Raw genomic sequence first — 24,780 nt, 5'->3', positions numbered from 1 at the left:
TGCTGGCTTCTTCCCAGGAGTGTGGTCTGGGGAAGGGAGGCCATGAGCCTCCCCCAACAGCCTCTGCTGCAAGAGGCACAAGGATCAGGTCCTGCTAGGTGCTGTCCCCTCTGGGGACTGGTTAGTCTCCCCCCACCATAGGATGGGATCAGGGGTTCTACTGAGCCCCAAGACACAGCTGGGCAGCCAGTCGCCTCCCCACCCCCCACATGCAGCAGCCCCAGCCTGCCACCCTGGCTCTCTCTGGGCAAGGGGCTTGACTCTTCTACAACTGGAGACCCCGGCACAGTGCTCCCCATGGCTCCCCAGTTCAGCGGCGCAGGGGCCTGCTCTGTGGGGACAGCCCACCCGGGAGGACACGTGCCTTCCTCATTCTCCCGGTCCTGCTTGCTGCTCTCAGCCAGCCGCCTCGCTCTCTCCTCCTCCTCCTGTTGCTTCTGCTGGATCCGCAGGTACAGGGCCCTCTGGGCCGAGGGCAGGAAGTCAGGGACACCGGCGCCCGGCTTCGGCCGGCCTGGGGGCCCTCCCTCAGGGAAGCTGTCAGGCTCCAGAGGGTGCTCGGGGAAGAGGTGCTCCCCAGGCTCCCCCGGCAGCTCTTCGTAGTGCCCGTAGTCCTCTGTGGCAGAAGAACCAAGGGTTCATGTCGGGAAGGGCTGCACAGTGCCAGCCCCATCCCCCACACCTCCGCCTGCGGCGAAGGAGGATGGCAGCTGCCCCCCCCCCGGACCCCCACTGACGGGAGCCAACACCTGGAGAGGGGTTCACAAGTGCTCATTGAGGTGACAACAGGATGACAGTTCACTCAGACATTATGACAGACAGAAAACACTCGCTCTGGGATGAGGCTCAGAAGAGGTGGTGTGGGGATTGAACCTAGCACCTTTGGCGCCTCAGGCAGGCCAGCCTCTCTGCATCACCATTATACTGTCTCCCTGTGAGAGAACACAGCACCAAAGCTTCCTTTACCCAGTACAGTGACATGCTGTGTGTCACCTGCACAGCAAGGCAGGCTGCTGCTATCCTCCCCCTCTCTTTCTGACACACACACCCCAGTAAGCGTGCATCCCATACAGATGAAGAGGAGTCTGGAGGGCATAAGGAACAAGGTGAGCTGTCTCGTCGACCCACAAAGTGTGTCAATTTCAGGGTTCCTTTGCATGAACCGGTGATGAAAAAAACACGCCTCTCGCTGTGGAGTCATCGTGTGAGCTCAAGCATGCTGGAGACTGGCATGGGAGTTGTCCCCCATGTGTAAGCTGGGGGGGGTTGTTTCGGGGGTTCTGGGCTCCTGTATGGACCTGGGTGTGGCTGTAACAAAGGGGGCAGGGCAGGCCAGGCCAGGCCGTGGGCTTCTCCACCACACCCGAGTCTAGGAGGCACAAGGCTGGGGCGCCCCTCACTCCTGGGGGACAGGCACCTCACACCTCGCTCCACAGGAGACGGGAAAGCAGGAACTCAGCCTCACGGGAGCACCACACACCCAGGACATGGCCCGTGATGCTGAGGAGGACAATCTGGAGGCCGAGGGAGAGTCGACAGTACCGTGGCCAGAGCCTTGGACATCAAAGCACAAGATCCCGAGTTTGATCCCTGGCAGGGTATGTCCCAATGATGCTCTGGTTCTCTCATTCCACTCACGTCAATAAATAATTCCTTTCTATGTGGATTCACCAACAAGTCCAATGAAACTTTTGAGGACTGGGAGGTGGTATATACAGAGGAAGTGCACCAGCCTTGCGTGTGAGGAGGGGAGTAGGGAGGAGTTTCAGGGTCCAGTCCCTGATAGCACCACTTTCCAGAGCTGAGCAGGGCTCTAGCCTCTCAGTAAACTTTTAAGAAAGTAAATTAAAGGGAGTCGGGCTGTAGCGCAGCGGGTTAAGCGCAGGTGGCTCAAAGCACAAGGACCGGCATAAGGATCCCGGTTCGAACCCCGGCTCCCCACCTGCAGGGGAGTTGCTTCACAGGCGGTGAAGCAGGTCTGCAGGTGTCTATCTTTCTCTCCTCCTCTCTGTCTTCCCCTCCTCTCTCCATTTCTCTCTGTCCTATCCCAACAATGACAATAATAATAACAACAATAAAACAACAAGGGCAACAAAAGGGAATAAATAAATAAAATAAATATTAAAAAAAAAGAAAATAAAAAAAAAGTAAATTTAAAAAAAAAAAGGAGGGGGGCAGATAGCAGAATGGTTATGTCAAAGATTCTCATGCCTAAGGCTCCAAAGTCTCAGATTCAATCCCCTGCACCACCATAAGCCAGAGCTGAGCAGTGCTCTTGTCTCTCTCTCTCTTGTTAAAACACATTAAAAAATGAATGTATGAGCAGGGAGGACTAGAAATGCTGACATCTGTGAATATTTCAGACACCAGGACCTGAGGGAAGAGCAGGTGGTCTTCTAGTCCCTGAACTACACACAGGGTGGACATGGAGGGGAATCTGCTCAGGGGCTCGCGGGTGGGGCGTGGGGCGAACAGGTCCTATCTGAGAAGGACGTGCTCCTCAGCTGCGCACTCGCGGAGAGCCACACCGCTGGACCACGCATTCACAAGCATGGATGTGGGCCAGGGAAATGGCTCAGCTTATGGTGTGCCAGGCTTCCCTCCTTGGTTCTCCTGCCCGGATTCCCAGTGCCACAAGTGGTCTCTGGGTGGTCAGTCTCCATCTCTTTCTCATATAAAATATATGTAAACCTCTCCCCAGGTGGACTGCATGAATCAGATCCTGGCTTCTCTCTAGCCCAGTCACTCTAGAGACAAATAGCAAGCTGCCTAAGGATCTTGCTCCCTGTGCCCACCAGACTCTGGGGACCCACATGGGATATATGCTTTCTGGCTCCTTTACCTCTGGGCTGAGGAACCGAGTGGGTCCTGCCACCCACTGCCACGTACTGGGGCTTCTCACTCTGTCCTTCCCCTTAAGCCACACCTGACTGCCAGTCCAAGACTGCCTCCGTAGCCCTGTCCTGACTCAGAGGCTGCACCTGTACCCGCCTCACCCTGCCTCCAAGCAGCCCACACACAGAAAACTAACACTCTCCATCAGGGCCCAGCGGAAAAGAGGCAGAGACCCCTCACCCACACTCCCTGGAGCACCCCCGCCCCCCCCCACACCTGTCAGCAGCCACCTGCCTGTGGGACAGGCCCCATCTACTATCTGGTATCCACACAGAGGAAGGGGAGGAAGGGAAGTGGCAGGGTGGGCTGGAGCAGCAGGTGGGCCCAGGAACTGTCGGAAAGGAGGCGAAGGGGCTGGCCCCACACCCACACACACACACACTCCCCAACCCTATTAGGTGCCGCAAACCACACCAGGCAACCAGAGTCCTAGCCCTGCTCTGGCCTCTGTGCTGCCTGCCAGTGACTCAGGACCCAAGGGGGGTCGGGCTCAGGCTCCTGAGACCCAACCAGGACAAAGATCAAGCTTCCGACCCAGCGTACCTGTGTCCCCTACGAGTCCGGGCTCCATCTCCATGCCCTCCTGCTGCTGGTAGAAGTTCTCGTAGAAGTTCTGTGCTGCTGGGATGGGGGGCATCATTCCAGAGTGTGGGGAGTCCCCAGGACCATAGGGCATCATTGGGGGGCCGCCAGGTCCCATGGGAGGGCCAGGGTTCATGCCAGGGCCCATGGGCATGTCGGGGTGCATGTCGGGGTGCATGTCCGGGTGCATATCAGGATGCATGTCGGGGTGCATTGGGCCCATTGGTCCGGGGGGCCCCATGTTGGGTCCAGGCCCCATTGGCCCTGGGGGTCCACCAGGTCCAGGGAACCTGTGAGGAGGAAACAGGGCCTGTGAAAAGGGCCACAGAAAGAGGGTGGCACCACACAACTTGCACAGGGGGACCCCCACATGGCTAAGCAAGCTGGAGGTTCAGACCAGGATTCCTGCAGTGCCGGGGAGATCTGGAGGTGGCCTGGCTGAGCACCAAAGACGGACCCCGGGGCCCTAAGGTACTCACCTCACACCCAGCTTCTCGGCCAGCTGCCCAGTAGGCCGCACCACGATCTCAAATAGGGAGGGGATCTTCTTGTTGTACATGTCCTGCTGCTGCTGCAGCTGCTGTGGGGACAGCGGCTCGTGCATGGGCATCTGGGGAGGCCCGGGGGGTGGGGGCGGGGGTGGAGGTGGGGGGCCGCCCTGCATGGGCCTGCCATTCGGAGAGGTGGGGGCCTGGGGCCCAGGGGGCCGAGGCGGGGTGGGCAGAAGCCCCACGCCCGGGGGCGGCTTGGGCAGGGGGTTGATGCCCTGTTTCTTCAGCTCCTCCACTTCCTTCTCGTCCTCGGCACCTGCCTCCGCGTCATTGGCCAGCATCTGGGGGGACAGAGGGCAGAAGGACAAGGGTTGGGTGGCCCTGGAGAGCAGGATTTTGAAGAAACACTAACAGCCCTGGTTGGCAAGGTGGCCCACAGGACTAGTATGAAAGAGGTCTCAAGCTCATGTCCTGATGCCACAACAGCCAAAGCTGAGCGAAACCCAGCACCCCGAGGTCCCTGCGCCAGATGGTCAACCACCACAATGCCTCTTTGGACAAAATCATGGCCTGACACCAGGACACGTCTGTTCTGCGACCAGCTCACAGAGGGGAGCCATTCACCTGCAACAGCGTGGCCCTGGGCAGTGGTGCAACAGATGAAGCCTTGGACTCTCCAGCATCACATGTGCCAGAGTAATGCTGGTTCTCTCCCTCTTTAATAAAGTCAAATCTTTATTTGTCTAAAAAGCAATGGGCCTAGAACAAATGCTACAAATGTTTATCTGGAAGCAGAAAAGACCTAGAATTGCCAAAATAAGATTCTTGAGAAGAAAGAACAGAACCAAAGGCATCACACTTCCAGATCTCAAATTGTATTATAGGGCCGTTGTCATCACAACTGCTTGGTATTGAAACATTAACAGACACACTGACCAGTGGGATAGAATTGAGAGCCCAGAAGTAAGCCCCCACACCTATGGACATCTAATGTTTGACAAAGGGGCCCAGACTATTACATGGGGAAAGCAGAGTCTCTTCAACAAATGGTGTTGGGAAAAATGGGTTGAAACATGCAGAAGAATGAAACTGAACCACTAAATTTCACCAACTACAAAAGTAGATTCCAAGTGGATCAAGGACTTGAATGTTAGACCACAAACTATCAGATACTTAGAGGAAAATATTGGCAGAACTCTTTTCCACATAAATTTTTTTTTAATATTTATTTATTTATTTTCCCTTTTGTTGCCCTTGTTGTTTTTCATTGTTGTTGTAGTTATTATTGTTGTTATCCACATAATTTTTAATGACATCTTCAATGAAACGAATCCAGTTACAAAGAAAACAAAGGCAAGCATAAACCTATGGGACTACATCAAACTAAAAAGCTTCTGTACAGCTAAAGAAACTACTACCAAAAGCAAGAGACCCCTCACAGAATGGGAGAAGATCTTTACATGCCATACATCAGATAAGAGGCTAATAACCAGAATATATAAAGTGCTTGCCAAACTCAACCACAAGAAAAAAATAATCCCATCCAAAAATGGGGGAAGGCCATGGACAGAATATTCACCACAGAAGAGATCCAAAAGGCCGAGAAACACATGAAAAAATGCTCCAAGTCTCTGACTGTCAGAGAAATGCAAATAAAGACAACAATGAGATACCACTTCACTCCTATGAGAATGTCACATCAGAAAAGGTAACAGCAGCAAATGCTGGAGAGGTTGTGGGGTCAAAGGAACCCTCCTGCACTGCTGGTGGGAATGTCAATGGGTCCAACCTCTGTGGACAACAGTCTGGAGAACTCTCAGAAGGCTAGAAATGGACCTGCCCTATGACCCTGCAATTCCTCTCCTGGGGATATATCCTAAGGAATCTAACACAACCATCCAAAAAGATCTGTGTACACATGTGTTCTTGGCAGCACGATTTATAACAGCCAAAACCTGGAAGCAACCCAGGTGTCCAACAACAGATGAGTGGCTGAGCAAGTTGTGGTCTATATACACAATGGAATACTACTCTGCTGTAAAAAATGGTGACTTCACCATTTTCAGCCGATCTTGGATAGACCTTGAAAAATTCATGTTAAGTGAAATAAGTCAGAAACAGAAGGATGAATATGGGATGATCTCACTCTCTGGCAGAAGTTGAAAAACAAGATCAGAAAAGAAAACACAAGTAGAACCCGAACTGGAACTGGCGTATTGCACCAAAGTAAAAGACTCTGGGGTGGGTGGGGGGGGAGAATACAGGTCCATGAAGGATGACAGAGGACCTAGTGGGGGTTGGACTGTTATATGGAAAACTGGGAAATGTTATGCATGTACAAACTATTGTATTTACTGTTGAATGTAAAGCATTAATTCCCCAGTAAAGAAATTTAAAAAACAAGAAATAAAAACAGGGCTACCTGCAGGGGGGAAGCATCACAAATGGTTAAGCAGCTGCAGGTGTCTCTCCCTTCTCTCCTCCCTCCCCAGGTCCCTCTCCCATTTCAGTATCTCTGTCTCTATTCAAAAAATGTATTTAAAAAATAAATTAATAAATAAATTTTAAAATGCAATGGGTTTTCAGGCAGGGACAGATAGCATAATAGCATAATGCTTATTCAAAGAAACTTTCATGCTTGAGGCTCTGAGGGACCAGGATCAATCCCCAGCACCACCACAAGCCAGAGCTGAGTAGTGCTCTGGTGGGGAAAAAAAAAAAGCAATGTGTTTTCTGTTGAACTGTCGCCACTCCTTTGAGGAGTCTGAAATTTGGGAATGCACCAGCCAGCAGAGACCCGAGAATATCCCAGCTGCTGGTTGAGTGGCTACAAGGTATCACTGAGACCACTGGCCTCGGGTTCCTGTGACTGAGGAGTTAGGTGTGACCCTCGGGAAGAGGAAGGCCCCAGGCCCCGGACATCACTTCCACAGCTTCCCCTTTGCTTCTGGGCTCTGTACCCTCATCTCTGCAGCAAAACCTCAGCCATGACAATTGCACAACCTGGGCCTGTGGTCACTGAAGGGACCCCAACAGACACCTCAACGGAGTCTCTCCCTGGCCCTTCCTCCTCCTCTGCCCAAGGGTGAGGGTGAGGGTGAGGGCTTTGAGTGCTACGGGCAGGCAACCCTGGTGGGTGCTTTTCTCTCCTTGTCATCAGAAACAATATGTGAGCCCGGGACAGCAGGATCCGAGAGGAACCGAGCCCAAGGGGGTGCTTTGCACACAGGTCAGGAGCACAGGGCACAGGACCTGGAATTGTGTGTGGGCGTGTGGTGCCTGGGGAACAGCATAGAGATGAGACAATGGGTGCTGGGGGCGCCTCAGGAGTACTTCTCAGACCCCTCATTTCGTTCATCCTCTCCTCTGCTAGAGCTACTCACCCCTGTGGGTTCTTCCCTTTCTGAGACCCTGGGGCACCCCCACCTCCTGGCGCTGCGTCACCCCTCCCAGAGCCTTCTCTGGGCTCCCACAGTTCTCTGCTTTGTCCCTCTCTAACGTCACCTGTATCTGCCAATGACCAGATCTGCCCTCATTGTCGTGTGCCCAACCCTAGGATGGTGGCTGGCACAGGCAAAGTGCTGCCACGCTACCTCCTCCTGCATCTCCTAGACTAGAGCCTGACGAGAGAATGTTCTAGAAAATGAATGTTGACACCGGGGACCAGGGACCGGGAGGTTGTGAGTGGAAGAGCTCCTTCTGGCCACACCCCTGCCCGAATGCCCTCTACACAGGCCCTGAGGCCCTCTACATCTGCCCTGCCCCACTCCCCCTGCCCCCAGCCAGCACCGGGTGCTATCCCACCTCTTATCTGCGCTGGCCTGCGCAGACCCACCAGCCCTTTACTGCTACCCCCAGGCTTCAGTCCTGGCCTGCTGCCAGTCAGGCCTCTGGTCTTATCAACCCACAGCCAGCCACAAAGACTGCTGAACCTTCCCTTCAGGACAGCTCCAAGCCCTCAGGTGACAGGCCAAATGATCAAGGTTCCGCCTCATTAAACAGGAACAACCTTGACCACAACTTCCTCCACACCCACGGAGCAGCTGCCCTGCCAGCTCTGGTGTCAGTTTCCCCTTGAGACACTGGAGACCCTTCTCATCACACAAGCTGGGGGATTGGGGGGGAGACACCTTACAGCTGCTGGAGAAATGGAGGGTGGGTCCTGCTGGGTCTACACCTCCCTCGCCAAGACTGAGGCTGACTGGTGCCTGTGGGGTCCAAGGCAAAGCCACTCACTCAGCAGGACGGCCATACCCACAGAGAAAAAAACTCATGGGAAGCCGGGTGGTGGTGAACCTGGTTAAGCACACACATCACAATGTGCAAGGAGCTGGGTTCAAGTCCCTGCTCCCCACCTAAAGGGAGAAAGCTTAGTAAGTGGTGAAGCAAGGCTGCAGGTATCCCTTTACCTCTCTCCCTATCTCCCCTCCCCCCTCAATTTCTCTACAAACACACACACCTCCAATGATAAAAATATTGGGGACGGGTGGTGGCATGGCAGGTTAAGCACAAATGGCATGAAGCACAAAGGACCAGCATTAAAGATCCCGGTTCGAGCCCCCGGCTCCCCACCTGCAGGGGGGTTGCCTTACAGGCAGTGAAGCAGGTCTGCAGGTGTCGTTCTCTCCCCCTCCTCTCTTGACTTCTCTCTGTCCTATCCAACAACAATGACAGCAACAACAAAATGGAGAAAATGGCCTCCAGAAACAGTGGCTTTATAGTGGTAGTGCAGGCACCGAGCCCCAGCGATAAGCCTGGAGACAAAAAAAAAAAAAAAAAGTAAACAGGCCAGTGGCTGTGGGGGGTAGGGGGCAGGGGCTGGAGTCAGGAGAGAGCTGGACTCTGTTCTGATGTTCTAACGGCTAGTAGAAAAGATGAGACAAGTGCTCTGAGGAGCACACTCTGAACCTCCAGCAGGGGGCAGTGCCCAGTCAGCTGCTGTTGGGCTCTTCCCACGAGGTGTGCAGAGGCCAGCACTTTTACTGCTCACCCTGGGACCTGACAAGGCTCTAGAGTCACCATAGCCAAGCCCCAATCCCAGGGTAATGGCCCTCAAGAGCCTGGGAAGGTGAGAACCTTTTCCAAAAGTAAAGTGTGGATGTTCTCTTACCTCCCTGAGCACCCCAGGCAGCCCTGGTCCCCCATCAACAGGGCAGTCCCTGCCCACTGGAGCTTTGAGGCTGGCTGCCAGACCAAGGGACTCCATCCTCTCCATTCTCAAAACACAGCTCATCCCTCAAACACGCTTTGCAGGCAAAGGTAGAGGGGCCTGCGTTTGAAAGAACACGTTCTCTTGTAAACTCGCCTCTTGGGCGTAAGTTAGGACACCAAGGACAGGAAGTGGGACTGCCCAAATCCCTGTGCCTGACCTCTCAGGGAGAACAGATACCAGGGCAAGTTTCAAATGTTGCCATGCAAATGAGGGGACCCTCCGGACACCCCAGTTGAGAAAGGACAATCCCAACACAACTCCTTCAGAGAGCCTCCAATTTCCCTATACTCTGTCTCATGAAGGATCCTTAAGACTTCGAAGAGGCCCAGGGACAGGACAGCACTAGTACACGAGAGAGATGTAGGCTCCTATTCTGCATTGTTAGGCTGAGATGAATAGCGTTCTGGCACCTAGGAGCTAAACCCCCCAGTAGAGCACATGCCTTGCTGTGTGTGAGGACCTGTCCTCGAGTCCCTGGCAACCACATGGGTGCAGTACAGAACGAGAGCTTCACGAGCAGTGTGAATGTCTCCTCCTGTCTCCCACCTGTGCTCTAAAACACAGTCTGGCAGGAGTGGTGGAATCGTGTATGCCCCAAGTCCCATCAGAAACCCTGGTGGTAAAAGTTGTGAAAAAAAGGAGAGATTTGATATTCACATTCCCATTCATAGAGAACCCGTACCAAGACTCACACATCCTAGTCTCTCTCTGGAGAGACTTTAGAAACCACTTAACAAGTCTGGTGACCCATCAGGCAACTTTCCTGTGAAGCCACACCTACTTTCCAATGAAAGTAGGAACACCTACTTTGGTCAGATAAGCCACATGTGAGACCTACTTGATTCTCTCCAAAGAGAAAACCTGAGTTTCTGTTTCCCCATACAATGCTCCAACTCTAGAAAATGCAACTGAGGAGTTGGACACAGGCCTGCACAGGAGTAGTTGGCACCCCCCACCCCCCACTGCCCATTACCTTATCCAAGAGCTCCCTTGTCTCCTCAGTCAGGGGGTCATGGGAGAACATGCAGTCCTCATCATTGACGCAGTTCCCCGTCGTGTGGTACAGCTTACACGGAAAATCACGTTCCCGGCAGATTAAGGCCAACGCTTCACCTCAGGGAACCCACCCCAGGGCAGAGCCCAGGCCCCTTTGTTTGAGTGATGAAGAAACTGGAGCCCAGATAGGGGAAGGGACTCACTCAAGGCTGCACAACAGAGTGGCAGTGGGCCCCAAGGTTCTGCAGACCCCTGCCCACCCTGCTGACCTAGGGGGTGGGAGGGAGAATCCCAGGAGTTGCCAGAGTCTACAAAGACAGCTGGGGAGAGTCTCAGAAAGTGAAACAGGCACTGCTTGAGAGTCCCCCTTGCAAATCAGCAGAATGGAGGCGTGAGGCCCAGGCAGGTGGGATGGAGGCTCGCAGCACAGGGCAGGGAGGCTCGCTGGCACAACCTAGAGGAAGGGATGTGCGCACACTCAGACCTGACGTGGGCAGCAAAGGATATCGTGCATGTAGGGGCAGTTCTCAGCACGGGCACAGAAGCCAGTGATGTAAAACTTGCACAGTTCCCGCTTCTTTGGTAGCTCGATGTCGTGGCTGAAGTTACAGTGCTCCCCCTGCAAGAGAGAGAGGTAGCGGGAAGGTCAGGCGGTGGGGCAGCAAGCCCAGGCTCAGACCTGTCTGCCAAGGGAAGCAGCACGGTCACCCATGGAGGAAAGGGCCAGGGACAGAAAGAGAGGGCACTGGGCTTGGGTCATTAGTGTATGCCACCCCCCCAACACACACACACCACTGTCTTTCCCCGCTTCTTTTGAAAGCTCCCCCTCTCCTTCCTCATATCCACTTGCTGCAGACAGCCAGTATCTGCTTTCCTAACAGGGCCTCAACTATGTTGGTTAAGGATGTGCTCAGCTGAACCACCTCCATTCCAGGACAGGGAGCAGCAGCATACCAGAGGCCCTGGTTCTATCCTGGTGCCAACATATGCTAGAACTGAGTGGTGCTCGGGGCCTTCTCTTTCATGAAAATAAAGCAAACAAATCTTACAAATGATGAAACCAAATAAATCAGCTCCATTTCCTAGCCACTTGCAGTTCTGACCAATGAGATGTAGGCAAAGGTTCCCAGAAAGGAAAACAATGTCTCAAATGTGTGTGTGTGTGTGTGTGTGTGTGTGTGTGTGTGTGTGTGTGTGTGTGTGTGTGTGTGTGTGTGTATGTTCTTTCTTATCCTAGGATGTGAGGCCAGGAAGCACAGCAGCCCCAGTGCAAAGCTGAGAAAAAGTTCACATGCTTTGGAGCAGTCTCGTACCCTCACCCCCCAACACCCACCAGACTGTCCAGAGACACAAGTCAGTACAATGAGGCTGAGTTCCCCATTATCAGCAACTCAAAGACTGGCCATGAGGAGACAGACCCAGGCAAACTACAGAGAGCAGCTCTATGCACCTTTCCCCTTTCCCTCGGGAGTGCGCTGCTCCTTCTCCTGTCTGCAGGTGCTCCAAGTTCCTAAATATAAACTGGGACTTTGACAAGGACCAGTTCACACACATCTGCACATCTGTTTGAAATGCTTATTTTTCCTAAGACAGACACAGGGGCAGCATGTCCCAGGGACGTGTCTACCAGCATCTGTCCACCTCTGAGCAAGAAGCTATCTGAGCTGACACTGGTCACACTGGCCATCTCTGGGCACAACATGCTGCTGGGACATTCAAGGCTGGTCTCATTCTCCTCACCCTGATTCTACCTGGTTAATTCCCTCTCCAACTTTTTCTCTTTCTTTCTTTCATTCTTTCTAATATTAGTGTCCAAGGAAACCCTCCCCCCTTGCTCTGGCTCCTCGCTCACTCTGACAGGAGTGAGTTAGACCTACAGGCCTCTGTTGTCAGCCGGTCATCCTACCCCCACCCAGCCTCTCCCCTAGTTACTGTGGCCTGGGTATTTCCAGAGGACCTGGGGCCCACCTGGACCCCACCCAATGACTGCAGCCTGCTGGCCCCTTACCCAGGTGCACCGTCCTTCCAAGAAGTATTTGCAGATAACTTTGCCTTTCTTGTCAGACTGTTGGTGGATCTTGTCATGGTCACCTCTCCGGTAGCTTCCACTGTCCTGTTAGGAACAGAGTGCGAATGTGGAAGAGGATGAGAAGGGTGGGGACAGCCCTGTGGGGGCTGAGACAAAGACCCTAGGCAAATGGACAGGAGACAGCAGGGACAAATATTCCTGTCTTCAGTAGCAGGAGCACGGGCCATAGTGTAACAGCAAGGCTGTGTACGGCTCAGCGCCAGTCCTTCTGGGCACAAGCCAGGACCAACTGGATAGGGAGCACCTAGAATATTCTGTACCTTAGAGACTCTTAATAGGTGCTACGAAGATGTGGCTTTAGAAACTGGGGGCTCCTGTCTGAAGTGTGACCCTGTGAGATGATCAGTATAGACTGGCCCTGTGAGGAACAGCTGATGGGCTCAGAGAACATTTCATTAAAGAAACAAAGTAACGTCTGGGGCTGGGGAGACCGTTCAGTCTGCTAAGAGTAACTGCTTGCAAGTGCTTGCATGCCGGGTTCAATCCCTGGCACCACCTGCACCAGAGCCGTGAGACAAAACCTCAGCGACTGGGCCACAAAACACCAGGTCCGAAAGGAGAGTTGACTCACGCCCATGTCCTCGTCAAAGTAGTCGTCGTCATCATTCATGCCGCCCTTGTTCATTCCTCCTCGGCTCCCGCCTCGGCCCCGGCCTCGGCCCATCCCTTTGCCTCGACCTCGGGAACCCCGGCCACGGCCCCGGTTGAGCCCTACAGAGAGAGAACTGGTCAGCCCGCAGCCATCCAGCAGCTGCCAGCAAGGACCCTTGAGGTCACTCCTAGCCCTGCCCACCTCGTCCTCCTCGTCCATCCTTGGACCGGCGGTACTGGTTCAGCTCCTTGGAGTAGTCATCATAATCCTCGTCTCCCATAGGCTCCTCACTTTCTCCATACTGCAATGACAGGGGTGGGGGGGTGGGGGAGCAGGACAAGGTCACTGGAGGGGTGACTGGCACTGCCCAACTCTACACCCCACACTTCTGCCTCTTGGGACACATGGGATGGTGTTAGAGGCTCAGAAGGGCCCAGCCTGGCCGTGTGGTGCTCCTCTTCACAAAATAGAGTGAGAGAGAGAGAGAGAGAGTGTATACATGTGTGTATGCATGTGTGCTGTTCTTCAACCCTGAGCATTAAGAGTCTGGAGAGGCAACTCAGCAGCAGAGTGCACACCTTGAAGGCCTACAGTTCTGGGTTCAAGCCCCAGCACTACATGGGAACAAGGGCAGCACCACTGCTGATGGGCCAGTGCTTTGTTCTCTATGGAAATAGCTCAGCCTGCAAGAGCACCAACTTGCCTGCCTGAGGCCCCTGAGGCAGGTTCAGTCCAGGCAGCAATTTTAAACTAATGCTGAGCAGTGCTCTGCGACTCTGTTGCTCTCTTCCTCATCTCTCATAATATTTCTTGGGTGGTGGCACACCCAGTTAAGCTCACATATCACCATGCAGAAGGATCCAGGTTCGAGCTTCCGCTCCCCACCTGCAGAGGGTCCACTTCACAAATCGTGAAGTAGGTCATAGATGTCTATCGCCCCACTCCTCTCAATTTCTATCAAGTAAATTAGAAAGGAAAAAAAAAAATGGAAAAAAGGGCCAAGAGCAACAGAATTGTATTTTAAAAAAAAAAAGCCTAAATGCACATGGTGCAAAGCGCACGGACCGGCATAAGGATGCCAGTTCGAGCCCCCGGCTTCCCACCTGCAGGAGCGTCACTTCACAGGCGGTGAAGCAGGTCTGCAGGTGTCTATCTTTTCCTCCCTCTGTCTTCCCCTCCTCTCTCCATTTCTCTCTGTCCTATCTAACAACGATGACATCAATAACAACAATAACTACAATAATAAAAAACAAGGGCAACAAAAGGGCAAATAAATACATTTTTTAAAAAACGCCTTAAAAACAAGTAATCTTTACAAATAACAGGAAAGCTGCTGGGGGGAGGGGGTTTCAACTGGCAGTGTTGAACTTGCTTGCCTGATGTTTCTAGTTCCATGCCTGGAATGGCATGTCCCAGAGTAGTGCTCTGGTTACTTACACAGGCACACAGGCACACAGGCACACACACGTGCCCGCTCTCTCTCTCTCCCTCCCTCTCTCTCTGTCTGTGTGTCATGTGAAATTCTGTGAATGGTATGTAATAAATATTAGTAAAAATCAAAGCAACAAAAAAGAAAATGGTGCAAGGCCAGGCAGTGGCACACCTGTAAAGTGTTTATATTACAATAAGCAAGGACCCAGGTTCAAGCCCTTGGTCCCCACCTACAGGGGGAAAGCTTTATGAGTGGTAAAAGAGAGCTGCAGATGTCTGTCTCTCTATCTCCCTCTCCCCTCTCAGTTTCTCTGTCTCAATCCAATAATAAAAAATATTAAAAAAAAAAAAAAAAGAGCCAGGTGGTGGCGCACCTGGTTAAGCATGCATGTTACAGTGCGCAAAGATCCAGGTTCAAGCCCCTGGTCCCCACCTGCAGGTGGAAAACTTCAGGAGTGTTGAAGCAGGGCTGCAGATGTCTCTCTGTCTCCCTTTCCATCTTACCCTCTCAATTTCTCTCTGTCCCTATACAATAATAAACAGGAGCCGGGCAGTAGTGCAGCGGTTTAAGCACATGTGATGCAAAGTGCAAGGACTGGTGTAAGGATCCCGGTTTGAGCCCCCGGCTCCCCACCTGTAGGGGAGTCACTTCACAGGTGGTGAAGCAGGTCTGCAGTTGTCTGTCTTTCTCTCCCCCTCTGTCTTCCCCGTCTCTCTCCTTTTCTCTCTGTCCTATCCAAGAACAACAACATCAGTAACAAATATAATTACAACAACAATAAAAAACAAGGGCAACAAAAATAAATAATATTTAAAATAAAAAATAATAATAATAAATAAATAAAACATAAAGAAAAGAAAGAAAAACTCTTTGGTGTATTACACCAAAGTAAGAGACTCTGGGGTGCGTGAGAGGGAGAGACCAGGTCCAAAAAGGATGATAGAGGACCTAGTTGGGGTTGTAGTTATGTGGAAAACTGAGAAATGTTATGTATAAACTATTGTATTTACTGTCGAATGTAAAACATTAATCCCCCAATAAAGAAATTAAAAAAAAAAAAAAAAAAAAAAAGAAAAACTCCTCTGGATAAAGACAAAAAAGGAAAAGAAAATGATTCAGTGGTTATATGCATGTTTAAAAAAAGAAAAGAAAGGAAACACAGCCCAGGGCAGTCACTAGGATGTCTTCACATATAATTTAGCACAATGGACAGCTGTGTGAGTGCCACAGACAAGGGCGAGGCTGGGCGCTGGCTGGGCTAGGTCCCCAGGCAGGGACAGAGTATGAGAGTGTGTGAGTGTGTTTGTGTGAACACATGAACCCCCGAGCACAAAGACAGGAAGCAATCCTACCTCACACTAGGGAAATTTGTCTCCAGGGACGGGAACTAAGTGGCTGGGGCAGCAGTGAGAGGAAGCTTTTGGTCACAGTTCACCCTCTGGTACCTTTTCATTTCTACACCATAGGGTGGTTTGTCTCCTCTATTCCTAAGACGTATGTGACTCTGCAGCTGCCCTAACATGCTTTCTCCCCACTCCGGCCCTATGGGCCACCCCCACAACCCACCGCTAGAAAACACCTACTTCCATCTCTTCCTCGTAGAAGTCTTCTTCATCGTCCGGGTGGTCTCCCATGGAGCCTCTGCCACGGCCACGGCCACCCCGGCCCATGCCTCGGCCTCGAGACCCTCCTCGGCTTCCTCGGCCCCGGTAGCCCCTGCCACGTCCTCGGCTGCCTGAATAGTGATTCAGACAGTGAGGGAGTGCCACGGGTTGGAATGGCCCTGCTGCTCATAAGTCTGCCCCGAGGTCACTTCTTCCTCCTCATCCTCAGGGAAGGCCTCCCAGCCACTCTAGGCCACCTGGTCCCCTCAATGGGGGAGTTGCAATATCCGGACACACACCTGCTCCAGTCCTCCCTATGCAGAGAGCTGAGCTGGCCACACTACAGTCGGCAGATGCTTACTTTCTTAGAGGGTGAGGGACAGAGGATGAGAGACCCACAACACTGCTCCACCACTCATGAAGCTTCCGAACCAGGCAGGCTATCCCATGTGGGGGCTAGGGGCTCAAACCTGGGTCCTTGCACATGGTAAAGTGTGTGCTCAACATGTTACCACGCCCCTGGTCTCCACCTGCAGGGGAAGCTTCACAATAGATGAAGCAGTGCAGCAGGTGTGCCTCTGCCTGTCTCCCTCCTTCCTTCTCAGCTTCTCTCTATCCCAGCAGATAAAAAATAAAGACTGAAAAGACAGCATAATGGATCTGCAAAAGACTTCTATGCCGGAGGTTTGGAGGTCCCAGGTCAATCCCGAGCACCACCATAAACCAAAGCCGAGTAGTGCTCTGGTCTCTCTGTCCTTCACTAATCAAATCAAATCAAATGAAACATTTATTATAATAATAGTAATAATAATAAACAAATGTTTTTTAAAAGTGTGTGCCATATAGAGGCAGGCATTTCTTGGCTGTCATGTGTTCTATTCCCGCTGGACAGTACTGGTCTAGAAATTAACCCCAAGAGTGCGGCCTGCCCAGGGATGGGCAGAAAGGATGGTCACATTCAGCAGACTAGGAACTGCTCAAATGAAAGATTCTCGAAGTGCTCTGGGCTGGAAAGCTCTGGCACATGGTACTAAGGAGTCAGGCTGGGCCTGCTGGTGCTCTGTCTGACCTCCAAGCTGCCCCAGGTTCCAGGATGAGGGTGTGACAGTGTTGAGGGCTGTGTCACACCTTGATAGGGAGGAGGCGGCTACTAGGGACTGGGGCGCCGGTGACCAGATACTGCCCTGAGGAATGAGGATCTGTCCCACCTTCTTCCCCATGGCCCCACAGCTGAGCAGGAAGTGAACTCCAACCAATAGCCTTGAGGAGGCTGGTCCTGACCCCCACCTGAGGCTAACTCCAAGGGCCTGCCCCGCAGTGTGCAGCTCCCTAACCCCCTCTGCTTCTGCCCTCAGCCCCCAATGACTGCCTGCCCTTTTGCCCCTTCATCCGGGAGGCCTAGCTGTCCCCCGTGCTTCTGCCAACCCCAGGCACCACATCTGCCTGGATGCCCCGTGGGCACTCACCACGGCCCCGGCCGCTGCCCTCCTTGGAGCGCCGGTACTGGTTCAGCTCCTTGGCGAAGTCATCATAGTCATCCTTGCCCACATCCTCCTCCTCGTCGCCCTCGTATTCCCCATACTGCTCGCTCTCGTAGTCATCGTACAGGCCGTAGCCCTTGCTGTCCATCTTAGAGTAGCTCTTCTTGGGCAGGGGCGCAGCGTGCGACGGGGGGTACTGCTGGTGGGACTGGCAGGCAAGGAAGAGCAGGGGGAGTCAGGCCCTGGGGCCTCAGCTGCTGGTCACCAAGGCCCCGCTATGCCCCTGAATCAAAGTCTGGGGAAAGACTGCTTCCCACCTGAGTGACAGCAGGGGTGGACAGCTCATATGGTATAGTATGGCCCACGCAATTCGACTAATGACCTACTTGGTGAACAAGTTACAAGGTCACTTCAAACACTTTCCAAAATATGCCAGTGCCAGGCTGGGGAGACAGTCTAATGGTTCTGCAAGGAGATTTCCTGCTAAGGCTCTGAGCTCCCAGATTCAGTCCCCAGCATCACCATAAACCGCAGCTGAGCAGTGTCTGGTCTCTTGCTCTCTATCTGTCTCTGTGTCTTTCATTAAAAAATAAGTATTTCTGGAGTTGGGCGGTAGCGCAGCAGGTTAAGCATACATGGCGCAAAGCCAGTAAGGACCGGCATAGGGATGAAGCCCCCGGCTCCCCACCTGCAGGGGAGTCACTTTACAAGCGGTGAGGCAGGTCTGCAGGTGTCTTTCTCTCCCCCTCTCTGTCTTCCCCATCTCTCTCCATTTCTCTCTGTCCTATCCAACGACGACATCAATAATAACAACAAAAATACAACAAGGGCAACAAACGGAAATAAATATAAAATAAATAAATATTTTTACATGTAATACTGAGTCCCTACTCCTCATCTGAAGGGGTGATGCTTAATAAGTAATGAAGAAGTACTGTGTTTGTCTCCTCTCTCCCTCTCTATCTCCTCCCACTCCCATCTCAATTTCTCTCTGTCCTACCAAAAAAGAAAAACAAAAAAACGCCCGCCAGATTCATTCAGCAGGCACCGACCCCCAGCAGATAACCCTGGTGTCAATCAAAAACAAACAAAAAAACAGCAGAGAAAACAGGATAATGGCTATGCAAAGAGACTCTCATGACAGAGGACGCGCAAAGCTCCAGGTTCAATCCCACACACCACCATAAGCCAGACCTGAGCAGTACTCTGGGAAAAAAAAAAAACCCATTATTAGATGAAAAGGGACAAGACATGCATGTCTATCTGGGGGACACTGTGATGACTACTGATGGGTAAAAGGATAAAGTGTGCTTCATTGAGATAGGAATCACCACTCAGCCAGGAAATGAGCTCTGAAACTCGGAGACGTGGAGGAAGCTACAAGCATCAGCTGGGTGAAGCAGCCTCTCCAGAAAAGCTGCCTGTTCTATGACGTGATCTCAGCAGCATGACATTCTGGATAAGGAGAAAGAATGGAGGCTGCCCGGGGAGCAGGGAAGGGTGAGGTTTCTAGAGAACTGAAAGGATCCTGTATGACAGCAAAACAGTGAACACAGGGTGTTATGCATCTGTCAAAACCCAAGAAAAGAGGATGGGTGAAGGGGACCCCCGAGCTGAGTGTTAAGTCTAGATCTGTCCACCCCCACAGGTTTGACACACAAATGCAAATATCAATAATGGGAAGTGGGTGGCACAGGAACTGTAGTACCTGCTCATTATGCATTTGTCAAAACCCAAGAAAAGGAGAGACATCTTTTTTTTTATTAATATCTTATTTATTTATTCCCTTTTGTTGCCCTTGTTGTTTTATTGTTGTAGCTATTATTGTGGTTGTTACTCATGTCGTCATTGTTGGACAGGACAGAGAGAAATGGAGAGAGGAGGGGAAGACAGAGAGGGGAAGAGAAAGACACCTGCAGACCTGCTTCACCGCCTGTGAAGCGACTCCTCTGCAGGTGGGGAGCCAGGGGCTCGAACCAGGATCCTTAAGCCGGTCCTTGCGCTTTGTGCCACGTGCGCTTAACCCGCTACGCTACTGCCCGACTCCCAAGGAGAGACATCTTTAAGAGTACTAGCTTCACAAGTGGTGAAGCAGGTCTACAGGTGTCTCCCTATTTTCCGCTCTCCTCTCAATTTCTCTGTCCTGGCTAGTAAAATAGAAGGGGGGGGGGGGGGGATGGCCACCACGAGTGGTAGATTTGTAGTGATGGCATGAGCCCCAGCAATAACCCTGATAGCAAAAACAACAAAAAAAAAAGTATTTATTATCAGGAGACTGAGAGATGGCTCACCCAGGGAGGCACATGTAACCATGAGTAATGCCCTGGTTCAAGCACCCAGCTACCACACAGGAGTTGTACTATGTATTGTGATGTCTCTCTCCCTGTAGATCCCTCTATCTATAAAAGAAAAAAAAGGAAGTGGGGAGGAAAGAGTCTGCTGGGAGTGGAGTGACCACATAGGTATTAAAACACACGATCATCCTGGTGGCATGAATAGGAGAGAGAGAGAGAGAGAAACAAAACAAAAAGACCCAGTATGCCTTATCAGAACTTGCAAAATCATGTTTGAGGGGGTGGGTGGTGGCACCTGTAGGGGTAAGTGCCACAAGTGGCCAAGCAGTGTTTGTCCCTTTCTCCATGTATGTATGTATGTATGTATGTATGTATGTATGTATGTATGTATGTATGTATTTTTACCACAGCACTGCTCAGTTCTGGTTTATGGTGGTGCTAAGGATTGAACCTGAGACTTTGGAGCCTCTGGCACTGAGAGTCTCTTCGCAGGGGGTCGGGTGGTAACACAGCGGGTTAAGCACACATGGAGCAAAACTCACAGACTGACTAAGGATCCCAGTCCGAGCCCCCGATTCCCCACCTGCTTCAGTGAAGCAGGCCTGCAGGTGTCTGTCTTTCTCTTCCCCTGTCTCCCCCTCCTCTTTCCATTTCTCTGTCCTATCCAACATCAATAACAACAATAATAATAACCACAATAATGACAAAACAACAAGGGCAACAAAAGGGAAAAAATGGCCTCCAGGTAGTGCAGGCACCTAGCCCCAGCAATAACCCTGGAGGCAAAAAAAAAAAAAAATCTCTTTGTATAGCCATTATTATCCTCTCTCCATTTCTCTCTGTGCTATCCAACATCAATAACAACAATAATCACAACAATGATAAAACAAGGGCAACAAAAGGGGAAAAATGGCCTCCAGGTGGTGCAGGCACCTAGCCCCAGCAATAACTCTGGAGGCAAAAAAAAAAAAAAGTCTTTGTATAGCCATTATACAAAAGTCTCTTTGTATAGCCATTATGCTACCTACCCACACCCTGCCCTCTCAACTGATCTATCTCTAGTCAATAAATAAATATATTATATATATATAAATATGTAAAATAGGGAGTCAGGCTGTAGCGCAGCGGGTTAAGCGCAGGTGGCGCAAAGCACAAGCACCGGCATAAGGATCCCAGTTTGAACCCCGGCTCCCCACCTGCTTCACCCACTTCACAGGCGGTGAAGCAGGTCTGCAGGTGTCTATCTTTCTCTCCCCCTCTGTCTTCCCCTCCTCTCTCCGTTTCTCTCTGTCCTATCCAACAACGACGACAATAATAACTACAACAATAAAACAACAAGGGCAACAAAAGGGAATAAATAAATAAATAAATAAATAATAATAATAATAAATAAATATGTAAAATAAAATATAAAAGTTCTTTTTTGGGGGGTCGGGCAGCAGCACAGAGGCTTAAGTGCACATGGCTCGAAGCGCAAGGACCGGCAAGGATCCCGGTTCGAGCCCCTGGCTCCCCAATTGCAAGGGGGGTCGCTTCATGGGCAGTGAAGCAGGTCCGCTGGTGTCTGTCTTTCTCTCTCCCTCTGTCTTCCTCTCCTCTCTAGATTTCTCTCACTTCTATCCCAACAATAATAGTAATAACCACAACAATGATAAACAACAAGGGCAACAAAGGGGGAAATAATAGCCTCCAGGAGCAGTGGATTCTGGTGCAAGCACTGAAGCCCAGCAATAACCTGGAGGCAAAAAAAAAAAGTTTTTTTTCCTTAAGGGTTTCGTTGGGAGATAAAAACAGTACACAAAATGATCTACTATTTTTCATGTATGTTTATGCCCAGTAACATAATAGGATTAATATTTAACTTCTGATTCCATGGCATTTCAGCTAATTTACTTCTCTTGCCAAATTTCCACATAAGGTACATTCCTGAACAGTGTGGATGAATCAGCTCCGACGGGGACAAGTCAGCATCTTTTGGAACAGTGGACATTAACACGGACTGCAGAGAGGTCCTAAGAGAGAGCCGTGGGGGAGGACAGAACTAGGGCTCCTGACTCATCTCAGACAGCGGCAGCCCAGGCTGACAGTCCAGCCCCACACAAAAGGTGCTGTGACAATGACAGAAGCTATGATGTCTCTCCCTCTCTCTCTCTCTCTCTCCAAATGAAAAGGTGGCCTGAGAGTGTGGAGATCAGACCTGTATGAGGTCCAAGCTTGCAGGGCTAACACCCTTGTCAGGGCTGTGCCAACTAGGCCCAGACTGAGCTCATGCTGGGTCACAGAGCGGGGACTCACCGGTGCATATGGGGGGCTGTACTCTCTGTACTTCCTGTGCGACTTCTCGCTGGGGCTGAAATCCGAGTCATCCGAGAAGTCAGAAAAGTCATCACTGGAAGATGCGTGGCGCTGCGGGTGACAAGGGAGTGGACTCAGTGACTGGCCTGCAGGCAGGCCTCTCTTCCAGAAACAGCCTGGGGACAAACAATGAGGCCGGTGCCAGAAGGGCTCTGTGCTCTGCCTCAACTCACCTAGGGGCATTCAGTGGCAACAGAGCATGAGCTTTAGACTCTTTAGAGAGAATTTTATCTCATTTGAGCAAGGAAGAAACAACACAATTAAGAATGCCTTCTGGCTTGACAGGCAGCTGGGCCCCAGGGCAGGGACTCTCAGTCAGGCCTCAGGCCCCAAGTCAGGCGGCCTCAGGGAAGTAACCAAAGGCACCTACTTTATGTTTGGATTTCCTCCTCTTCTTGGACCTCCTTTTCTCTTTCTCCCGCTCTTTCTTCCGTTTCCGCCTCATCCTCCTGTGAGACTTCTCCTCATCGGAATCACTATGGTGCTTCTCACTCTTCTCCTTCCGGCTCCTCTCGGGCCCTCCTGAGGTGTCCTGGGTCTCCTCGGCCCCGTCATCTTCCAGTTCCCCTTCTTCCAACTCACCATCTTCCCTACAAACCAACCCCAGAGCCAAAATGAACAGGGGGCCCTCAGGGGTGACTGGGTTGCTAGGGAGAATGGAGGGCCCTGATGAAGCAGGCGAGAGCTGCAGTCCCCATAGGGGGCCCCCAAAGTCCATGGGATCCATAGTCTCTTGCCCCGTGACCCCCATGCTCTCCCAAGAAAGGCTGTACCGGGATCTGGCCGGGGTGGGTAGGTGGGTGGGGGATGCTCTGGGACTTCAAGGTCCTGCCACGATAATCAGAACAAATGGAACCCAGGGTTCCCCAGGGCCTATTCTTCTAAGAAAGGGTCAAGCTTGTGTGATCAGATGAGCTGAGGAAATCCCCATCTTGGGACTCACAGGGCTAAATGTTGTCACAGAACTTTTCCCCGGAGTCCCACAGGCAGGAAATGTATCTGGCTCTGCTTAGAGCATTTCTGAAACTCAAGTGGACACAGAAGCTGCTACTCTCAGGGATTATGAACTAAGACCTCTCCCTAGAAGGGGTCCCAGAGCTGAAGGTGATGACTGTGGACCAGGGGAGGAGGCTTAGGTCCTGATCCAGGGGTGGCCCACAGATGCCTGACTGAGTTTATATATAATTATATTAGGGGCTGGGAGGTAGTGCAGCAGGTTAAGTGCACATGGCGTGAAGCCCAAGGACTGGTGTAGGGATCCCGGTTCAAGCCCCCAGCTCCCCACCTGCGGGGGTGGGGGTGGGGGGAGTCGCCTCACAAGTGGTGAAGCAGGTCTGCAAGTGTCTAAAATAAAATAAATATAAATAAATAAAAAAAAAAGCCAAGAAGCATTGGTCCCCAGGTTTGGAGGTCTGACCCTTTGGTAACTGCATAGCTCAGGCCAGAGGGGGGTGAGGGGAAGACAAGCACTGAGGTCTTCACGAGACCAATGAGGGGGGTATCCCCTCCCAACTCTCTGGTCTCCCACCTAACTCACCTCACCTCATTCCAGATGCCCCCCACCATCCATATTTCCTTTGACTTTGTCAACTCTCCCACACAACCCCCTCCAGTCCCCAATATGTTAAAAAAATGAGAGTGAGCTCAGGGAGACAGCTCATAGGACTCGCATCTCAGATTTTTAACCCCTGGTTAAAAATAGCCAGAGTAAAGCAGTAAAGCAGTGCTCTAGTCAAAAAAGAGAGAGAGAGAGAGAGAGAGAAAATGAGCACAAATGAAAATGAAAGCCTTGCTCTCCAAACACAGGCAGCTGCTGTCTATGGGGATATTTTAGCTCTCTGAATATCTGAGGGTGGGGCAGGGTGGGGGTAAGGGCAGGAATGGGGTCGGGAAGGGTTAGAAGCTGGAAAAAGAATCCAGTTTGTGAGCCAAACCCACAGAGACACAGTATTCACAAGTACAGAAGCCGGCTTAAAAACAGAAGAATCTGAGTTAGTTCATTCTTTCTTTTTTTCCAAAGTCCTCTCAGGCACAAGCATGGAAAAGTAAATTATGGGGGGGAGGGAGATAGCATAACGGTTATGCAGACTGTCATTCTTGAGGCTCCAAGGTCCCAGGTTCAATCCCCCACACCACCATTAGCTAGAACTGAGCAGTGCTCTGGTTTATGAAAAAAAAAAAAAAGGAAAGTACTGGTGGAAGCATACCAGAAAGTACCTCCCTCCCTGCTGGCTGAACCAGGACCCAGAAGACAAGGAAGAAAACCGGAGGAGGAAGGAAGAGCAGTGAACTCAGACCCACAAGGCTGGCCAGGGGCACGGGGGATGGGGTAGGGGTCTGCCTGGGAACCAGCTCACCAGGGGAAGTCCCCAGAAGCTTCTAAGGGGTTTTGTGAGGGAAACAACAATCCCTCAAACCTCTCCCAGGAACCTCCAGGCCCCACCTCCCTTTTGCTGGCCCCAACGTCAAGGAGACATTTTCCTGTATGACTTTTTGTTTACAACTCAAAGGGGTCCAGGCTGAGCAGCCCAGCCCATGGAAAGGCCACTGCCCACTTCACCACCTCAGATGGTTCCTTCCTCACACACCACCCACCGGGTGTCCTGGGCTGCCCTGTGGGAAGACAGCAGCATTCCTCCCTGGGTGTGGCCCAGGGCAGGGACACAGAGCAAAGCTCTCCTGGCGCACAGTCAGGCTGGGGAAACTAGTTGGGGCAGGCTTCCAAGCAGGAGAAGCCAGGCCTGGCACCGGGGAGCT

The 24,780-nt window shown here is 51.7% G+C and overlaps 1 protein-coding gene across 1 annotated transcript in view; it reads right to left on the bottom strand.

Annotated features, from left to right (window-relative positions):
• The window catches only part of ZC3H4 (zinc finger CCCH-type containing 4), a 48,049-nt gene that overhangs the window by 3,792 nt on the left and 19,477 nt on the right, over positions 1-24,780 (bottom strand). Inside the window, exons 2-13 of the mRNA XM_060176929.1 lie at positions 22,394-22,613; positions 21,964-22,074; positions 17,360-17,582; positions 15,873-16,024; positions 13,059-13,158; positions 12,837-12,976; positions 12,185-12,289; positions 10,684-10,795; positions 10,154-10,263; positions 3,957-4,309; positions 3,439-3,767; positions 365-616 (exon numbers count right to left, since the gene is read on the bottom strand). Of these exons, the coding sequence (XP_060032912.1) occupies positions 365-616; positions 3,439-3,767; positions 3,957-4,309; positions 10,154-10,263; positions 10,684-10,795; positions 12,185-12,289; positions 12,837-12,976; positions 13,059-13,158; positions 15,873-16,024; positions 17,360-17,582; positions 21,964-22,074; positions 22,394-22,613 (2,207 nt within the window). The remainder of the gene's footprint in view (positions 1-364; positions 617-3,438; positions 3,768-3,956; positions 4,310-10,153; positions 10,264-10,683; positions 10,796-12,184; positions 12,290-12,836; positions 12,977-13,058; positions 13,159-15,872; positions 16,025-17,359; positions 17,583-21,963; positions 22,075-22,393; positions 22,614-24,780) is intronic.

Source organism: Erinaceus europaeus, chromosome 2, assembly GCF_950295315.1.
Source record: "Erinaceus europaeus chromosome 2, mEriEur2.1, whole genome shotgun sequence".
Classification (NCBI taxonomy): domain Eukaryota; kingdom Metazoa; phylum Chordata; class Mammalia; order Eulipotyphla; family Erinaceidae; genus Erinaceus; species Erinaceus europaeus.
Note: the sequence above shows the minus strand (reverse complement) of the source record. Positions and strands in the feature narration are given on the sequence as shown.